The sequence below is a fragment of the Arachis stenosperma genome, chromosome 1 (assembly GCF_014773155.1).
Source record: "Arachis stenosperma cultivar V10309 chromosome 1, arast.V10309.gnm1.PFL2, whole genome shotgun sequence".
In the NCBI taxonomy this organism is placed as follows: domain Eukaryota; kingdom Viridiplantae; phylum Streptophyta; class Magnoliopsida; order Fabales; family Fabaceae; genus Arachis; species Arachis stenosperma.
Window position 1 is genome coordinate 128,250,595 of NC_080377.1, and position 8,432 is coordinate 128,259,026.

The window sequence follows — 8,432 nt, forward strand, 5'->3', positions numbered from 1 at the left end:
ATAATGATAAAAAATAATAAATTATGTTAATTCTTTAATATTTTCTTATAAATATATAGATTATAATAAAAAAGGGGATAGATTTTGTTGTGCTTGACCCTTAACCATTATTAGTCAACTCTCCACTTCTTTTGATTAAAAGTGTTAGTCTCTTAATAATCAGAATTATATGGATGAGTAATGTTTTGTCTATTGATTAATTTTGTTGGAACCTAATAAATCCAATAGTTGATTCATTTGTCACTTGAACATGTGGACCACCTAATTTATAACATTCTATAGAATTTCCTCCTATAAATTTATCCATACGTTTAAAATAAAAACATTTAAAAATGCCAAATTTTAAAAAATCTTATAAGATACTTTTCAAAATATCTTCTCTTTTATCTCTTGATTTTGAATTTTTTTTATAAGATATTTTTTAAAAAATCTTTTTTCGAAAAACTACACTAATAAAAAATAGAGTCTACTGCCAATAAGTTATAACTCAAATGGCATATTTTTCACATATTTACCTAAGAGGTCGGATTCGAGTCTCCCTATCTTTGGTAAAAAAAAAAAATAGAGTCGACTAGAGGTGTATATGACTCGATCCGACTTGAAGATTCGGTCTGGACTCCAATACTTTCGAAACTAATTTGGTGTGATTTTACCGAATTTAGAATCATGTAAGAGTCTCAAAAATAGACCCGATCATTATTTAGGGCCGGATCCAAATCAGATCAAGACGAACCCTGTTTCACCCAACTCATGTGCATTCTAACGGGACTAAAAAGATAATATATATTTTAAATTAATTTCAATATTACGTTATATTAATTATAAGTTTATTGTTTTATTTTTAATCACACTTATTGAATTAAAAAATAGATCAAAAAAGTATGAAATTAGAATTTATGGATAAATTCGAGTTTAAATATGGATATCAACTTCTCGGTAATAATAAGTATATTTTTTTCTTTTTTATAAATAAATACATCATAATTTTTAAATATAAAGTTTATCAAGATCTGAACTTCACCAGTTTAGACCCAATTTTAGTGTGACTGAAAAATAGTAAAATTTTATCGAGTTTAAATTTGGATAAAAATCTTAAAAATAGATCGGTCATTATTTAAAATTGAATTCAGATCAAAGCGAACTCGACTTCACCAAATCCATATACATTCTTAAAAGTCGACAAAATAGCATCCATCGAATGAACTCATTTAACTAGTTTAGATAGACGAATTTTTTCCCACCAACTAGTCCTTTTAATTTATTCTTTTTGAGAATTAATCGATTTAAGTGTTTTTAACATCTTGTTTTCACATACCTAATTTTAAAGATAAAAGTATGTTCATTTAAGTCAGATAAACAAATTGGCCTAATATATTTGGTTTATTTTGACTACTCTAATTATATCATGTACATATATGTAAATATGGTTAAAATAATATTAAAAAACCAATATTATAAAAGCCAATTTAAATCAAATACTATAATATGTTGTCAAACAAATTATTATGAAGTCTAGATAAGTTTTTATAGAGTTTAGATTTTGAATATTTCTTTTAGTTGAATTTTAAATATCATTTTAAGAGATTTTGATTTTTTTTTTTCCATATGTTGAATATTGACCGTATAATGTTGGTTTTCAAAATTTTATGGTTAGGTTAATATATTATTATTTCATCTTTGGTTTGAAGAGTTGGTATCAAGTTACCCACTGTGGAAGTGAGGTACCAAAATCTTACTATAGAAGCGGAGTGTCAGGTTGTTAAGGGCAAGCCGATACCTACTTTGTGGAACACCCTTAAGGGGTGGATCATTGTAAGTAACATCTCTAAATATATATAACTTCATTTTACAATTCATATTTTTCTAACTTCTAACATTCGTTTCTTTTGGTGGGAAAAGGATGCAAGTAAATTGTTAATCCTACGATCTCGAAAATCCCGGATAAGTATAATCAAAGATGCCAATGGCATTATTAAGCCTGGAAGGTATGTTTATTGCTTACAAAGTTAAGTAGTGCCAGTGAACTTTGATAATCAGTATTCAGTAACATAAATCATAACATGATTGTACTAGTGCTTTGTTTTCAATGCTTGATTCTCTTACAGGATGACCTTATTGCTTGGCCCTCCAGGATGTGGCAAAACAACACTATTGTTGGCTCTGGCAGGGAGACTTGACCATTCTCTCAAGGTTTACTATCTCTAGGCTTTTTTCTTCTAATTTTTTCTTGACTAATTTTCTTTATAATGATTGCCTAATTGTTGTTTGAAATTCAAGCATTGCTGCATTAATTTGTCATAGCATTTCTGCTAATATATAGTACCACAAAGGAATTAATTATGAATGAGGTGGAATGAAGCTCAATAGTTGATAGTTTCTATTTAATTTATTTGACATGTCAAAATGTGATAACTTGTCTAAATTAAAATGGATCTTTTGCATGCTTGTTCTATTTTCACATGCATTCTATGTGTTTTTTAATAGGTCAAAGGGGAAATTTCTTACAACGGACACCCACTAGAAGAATTCATTCCTCAAAAATCCTCGGCTTATGTAAGCCAATATGATCTACATATTCCAGAGATGACAGTTAGGGAAACACTTGATTTCTCTGCTTGTTGTCAGGGTGTAGGAATCAAAGATGGTAGGTAACTAAATTTCCAAAAGAGAAAAGAAAAACATGTTTAGTTAAACTGGCTTGAGTATATGTTTTGTGTTCCTTGTATGAAAGAGCTTCTGAAGGAAGTAAGCAGAAGAGAGAAAAAAGCAGGAATAATGCCGGACCGTGATTTGGATGCATATATGAAGGTACAATACCCCACATCTATAACTTTTCCACCTCCAATTCTTGTTGGAGAAGATAGTCTGACTGAAAAAATTTTCATTACAGGCGACATCAGTGAAGGGATTGAAGAGCACTCTTCAGACAGACTACATTTTAAAGGTGGCATACAATTTTTCTCCATGGATTTAGAGTTTTAGTAGCTCATATCTTGATAATTTGTTGCTGTTTTTTTTGACTAATTGACTATTAAAATGCCTTACAGATCCTTGGTCTCGATGTCTGTGCCAACACATTGGTTGGAGATCCTATAAGAAGAGGCGTATCTGGTGGTCAAAAGAAAAGGGTAACTACAGGTATCATTATTATATTTATTGCAATCATTTCATTATAACTTGATGTATGAAGTGGCTATGATCCTGACTTTGGTGCCTGATGAAGGAGAAATGATTGTTGGACCAACAAGAGCTCTCTTTATGGATGAAATATCCAATGGCTTAGACAGTTCCACTACTTTCCAAATAATCTCCTGTCTTCAGCATATGGTGCATATCACAGATGCAACTGCTTTGATTTCGCTCCTTCAGCCAGCACCAGAGACCTTTGATCTCTTTGATGACATTGTCCTAATGGCAGAAGGGAAAATTGTGTACCACGGTCCACGTGATTGTATAGTTGAGTTCTTTGAGGACTGTGGGTTCCAGTGTCCACCACGAAAAGGCACTGCTGACTTTCTTCAAGAGGTATATAAGTTAAGTTTAATCTTATTGAAGTTTCCTTTATAATTTCATAATGATTTGAAATGTTTTTTAAAACCAGGTTATCTCTAGAAACGATCAAGCACAGTATTGGAGCAAAGCAGAAGAACCTTACATCTATGTTACTACTGAACAGTTCATTGAGAAGTTTAAGCATAGTTCATTTGGCAAAAAGCTGGAGGAGGAGATCTCAAAGCCATTCAACAAGTCTCACAGCCATAAGAATGCTCTCGCCTTTAGAAAATACTCGTTAACAAAGTGGGAATTGTTTAAGGCTTGCATAATGAGGGAGTTTCTTCTGATGAAAAGGAATTCTTTTGTCTATGTATTCAAGTCAACGCAGCTTGTGATCGTTGCATCTATAGGAATGACTGTTTTCATTCGGACACGAATGTCTGTCGATGCACTTCATGGGAATTATTTCATGGGGTCATTATTCTATTCACTCATCATACTTTTGACTGATGGATATCCAGAACTTTCTATGACAATATCAAGACTCTCAGTGTTCTACAAACAGAAAGAGTTGTGCTTTTATCCCGCTTGGGCCTATTCAATCCCTTCAGCTGTTCTCAAGATTCCACTTTCATTGTTGGAATCTTTCATTTGGACTGCACTTACTTATTATGTTATTGGTTACAGCCCTGAGATTGGCAGGTTGGTACAGAATAGAAAGCTAATTTTATTCTTCAATTTCTTGCATTATTGTAACAATGTTTCAACTCATGTTCAAATTTTTCTTTCAGGTTCTTTCGCCAATTCCTCCTCCTATTCACTTTACACATGTCATCAATATCGATGTTTCGATTTATAGCCTCAGTTTTCCAAAATGTGGCTGCTGCTATGACAGCTGGAACTGTGGCCATACTATATGCTTTACTATTTGGTGGCGTTGTCCTCCCAAAGCGTGAGAATCTAGGACTCTTTTGAATTTTGAGCAGATATTTTTTGTTCAAATGATTATTCTTAGCTGCTTTTTTGTTCTAGCCTATATGCCATCTTGGTTGCGTTGGGGATTTTGGATTTCTCCTTTGTCATATGGAGAGTTGGCTGTGACGGTGAATGAATTTCTTGCTCCTAGGTGGCAAAAGGTAATACTGTATTGAAACTTAAATTTGTATGAGTTTCTTTTGATAACAAAGATTCCTCAACTTTCTGGTTTTGTTTTGCTTAATGAAGATGTCTGCAAACACAACATTGGGTCACCAAATAATGGAAAGTCGTGGTCTCAACTTTGATGGCTACTTTTACTGGATATCCATTGGTGCCTTACTTGGGCTCACAGTTCTGTTTAACACAGCTTTTACATTGGTCTTGTCTTTCTTTAAGGGTACGTTACTCTCTTGTAGCTTATTTGGGGCATGTTTCATGTTAACTACATTTTTATTCATTAAACTTCACTTTGGCATTCTACTCTTAGTTCCTTCACGTTCTCGCGCTCTTATATCTTCCGACAAGCATTCAGAGTTACAAGGAAATCAAGAAAACAATGGTAGCTTTGCCGGAAACATCACTCCAGTTGAAAGTACAACAGAACCAGAAAAAGGTCAGCACTCAGGAGGAATGGTTCTGCCTTTCCAACCACTAACATTAGCATTCCGTGGTGTGCAGTACTATGTTGACCCTCCTATGGTACTCTTCATGATTGAGTTCCACTTAGTTGTTACTTACAAATTAAGTTAGATTTGTCTCCATGGACATGGTTGTATAATCACATCATTTTGAATGCAGGAAATGAGAAACCAAGGATTTAGTAAGAAGCAGCTTCAGCTTCTTTGTGATGTTACAGGTTCATTGAGACCAGGCATATTAACAGCACTGATGGGAGTCAGTGGCGCGGGGAAAACAACTTTATTGGATGTTCTTTGTGGAAGAAAAACAGGTGGTACTATAGAAGGGGATATTAGAATCGGTGGCTATCAAAAGGTTCAAGAAACATTTACAAGGATCTCAGGTTACTGCGAACAAAATGACATTCATTCTCCGAATATAACAGTAGAAGAATCCGTGATGTTTTCTGCTTGGCTTCGGCTTCCTCCTCAGATTGATGCAATAACTAAATCTGTACAAGTTTCTTCTTATAGCAGCAAATTATTTCTGTGACATTGAACTTGTTTGTTGGATTGGATTTCATTCATTTCCTCTAATAATCATTTCTCAGGAATTTGTAAAGGAAGTCCTTCATACTATTGAGCTCGATCAGATCAAAGATTCCTTAGTAGGCTTGCCAAATGTTAGTGGATTGTCGACCGAGCAAAGAAAACGGCTAACCATAGCCATTGAGCTTGTTGCTAATCCTTCAATCATATTTATGGATGAACCAACTTCAGGTTTAGATGCAAGGGCAGCTGCAGTTGTTATGAGAGCAGTGAAGAATGTTGTTAGAACAGGAAGAACTGTCGCATGCACCATTCACCAGCCTAGTATTGATATATTCGAGTCATTTGATGAGGTATACTGTCCCTTATGTAGATTCCGAATTGTTTTATAATCATATTACTGTGTGATGAAACATCTTAAATGGCTCCTTTAGTACTCTTGGTTTTAGCAATATCTCAGACAGATATTTCTAATGTTAATGAAGTTGTGTGTTTTCAATATTTTCCTGGCAATTTAGCATGAAGATGCCACACTATATATCTTTGATATATTTAAAGGAAAGGTGTGTTTTAGATTCATGATTTTACTAAGTTAAGGTTCTTGTCTTCTGTTCCCTTCAGCTAATTCTCATGAAAACTGGGGGACGCATAATCTACTCTGGCCCACTCGGTCAGAACTCAAGTCAGGTTATTGAATACTTTGAGGTCAGTTTGATGTTACTCTTCAGGAAAGAAGTTATTGTTTGCAAAATCTTGTTTTACATTCTTGCAACTTGTTCTCATACAGAGTATACCACGGGTGCCAAAGATTAAAGACAACTATAATCCGTCGACATGGATGCTAGAGGTAACTTCATGTTCTGCAGAAGTTGAAATTGGAGTAGATTTTGCCCAAATTTATAGGGAGTCAACTTTATATGAGTAAGTTATTCAAATAATTTTGCTATGTGCAACTAATTGAGAGCATCATTTTACTTGCTAGTACAAATAAAATTGCAGTAATATATTAGAATAATTTGACTTTTTTTTAAAAATTGAAGCATAGCCTTGGAGACAACTACTTTTTATATTTTTTTCTTTTTTAAGAATTATTATTCATGTGAGTGCAGGCAGAACAAAGAGTTAGTTGAACAATTAAGTTCACCGGCTCCTGGTTCCAAAGACCTGCATTTTCCTTCTCATTTCCCACAAAATGGTTGGGAACAGTTTAAAGCATGCTTATGGAAACAACATTTGTCATACTGGAGAAGCCCTTCATACAACTTGATGCGCATAATTTTTGTGATTGCTGCATCCCTTCTGTTTGGGATACTATTCTGGAAGAAAGGAAAGAACATGTTAGTGAGCATAATTCTACTTAATATATTTTCCTAATAAACCATGTTTTCTTCATTTTTCAAAAACAGATTGCTGCTATCAGCATTCTTTAGATATTTGGTGTATTTATTTAGGAACTGATTTTGATGCAATATTAGCGTTAAAAAGTTTACTTCATTTTTGCTTATTTCCTTTACAGAGACAACCAGCAGGACTTGTTCAATGTATTTGGTTCAATGTTCATTGCTGCTTTAATATTTGGGATAAATAACTGCACATCAGTTTTGCCGATTGTTGCAACAGAGCGCACTGTTTTGTATCGCGAAAAATTTTCTGGAATGTACTCTCCGTGGTCCTATTCATTTGCACAGGTTCACCATTCATGTTCTGTTCATTTTCATTTCTTAATTGGAAAAAGATGTTGAAACCATAAACCATTTTTCCATTTTTTCGATGTGTTGTAGGTGATAATTGAGGTTCCCTATTTGTTGACTCAAGCTGTCTTATATGTCATAATCACATACCCTATGATCGGGTACCATTGGTCTGCATACAAAATATTTTGGTCATTGTACAGCATGTTCTGCAACCTGCTATACTTCAATTACCTAGGAATGTTCATTGTTTCATTCACACCAAATGTTCAAGTTGCTTCCATTGTGTGTTCTTCTGCTTACACCATGCTCACTTTGTTTTCTGGATTCATTGTGCCACGTCTGGTAAGTTTTATTCGAACTGAAACCTCTTGGTTAGAGTATAAGATGCTTACCATTTTGACTAATCTCATATTTGTTACAATTATACATATTTAATAAATGAAATGGTAGATTATTAGTACCTATTAATGATAATGTGATTGTTGCTTTCCTCATTGCAGCAAATTCCAAAGTGGTGGATTTGGACGTATTATCTATGCCCAACATCGTGGGCACTGAATGGGTTGCTTACTTCACAATATGGAGATATAAACAAAGTGATATCAGTAACAGCATTTAAAGATGCAGAAACCAAAACAATTGCTGAATTTTTAAGAGACTACTATGGTTTTCACCATGATTTGTTAGATGTAACTGGTCTACTTCTCATTGTATTCCCTGTTATATCTGCCCTTCTATTTGCATACTGCATTGGACACCTCAACTTCTTGAGGAGGTAAAATCGTTTTGTAAAGAGTGCCCTGTAGAACATGTATGTCACAATATGTAAATCATTTGATCAATAAAATTTTATTCTTGTATTTTTTACTTTCTCTACAATATTTGTTAAGGGTATCTTTTGATATGCTTTCCCTATTGTTTGCTCCGACCACAACATAAACTGAGGAGAAAAAAATTTTGCTGTCAAAATTATCAATTAATCAGTATCGATTCTTCTTTCTTTCTTTTTTTTTGCTTAACTATTATATTATATTTACGTAAGATTATAAAATTTTATTTGGTTTTTTATTTAATTGATGTATTTTTAAAATTTTTGTGT

At 33.5% G+C, this 8,432-nt stretch overlaps 1 protein-coding gene across 4 annotated transcripts; it reads left to right on the forward strand.

Annotated features, from left to right (window-relative positions):
- The first annotated feature begins 1,695 nt into the window (after positions 1–1,695).
- Positions 1,696–8,162, forward strand: LOC130935934 (pleiotropic drug resistance protein 3-like). Of its 4 annotated transcripts, XM_057865892.1 has the most exons (21): positions 1,696–1,812; positions 1,900–1,985; positions 2,106–2,190; positions 2,485–2,644; positions 2,732–2,808; positions 2,891–2,944; positions 3,048–3,138; positions 3,224–3,525; positions 3,602–4,197; positions 4,287–4,447; positions 4,528–4,631; positions 4,720–4,870; positions 4,961–5,172; positions 5,272–5,604; positions 5,702–5,992; positions 6,261–6,344; positions 6,427–6,560; positions 6,749–6,976; positions 7,156–7,327; positions 7,421–7,675; positions 7,834–8,162. In XM_057865892.1, exons 3-21 carry the CDS (start codon positions 2,107–2,109, stop codon positions 8,110–8,112), a joined length of 3,768 nt encoding a protein of 1,255 aa, XP_057721875.1. In that variant the 5' UTR covers positions 1,696–1,812; positions 1,900–1,985; position 2,106; the 3' UTR covers positions 8,113–8,162. The 4 variants fall into 4 exon arrangements, with proteins under 4 accessions (XP_057721875.1, XP_057721851.1, XP_057721868.1 ...); XM_057865868.1 differs by lacking the exon at positions 1,696–1,812 and having other exon boundaries at positions 2,132–2,190; XM_057865885.1 differs by lacking the exons at positions 1,696–1,812; positions 1,900–1,985; positions 2,106–2,190 and having other exon boundaries at positions 2,588–2,644; positions 2,743–2,808.
- The last annotated feature ends 270 nt before the right edge of the window (positions 8,163–8,432 follow it).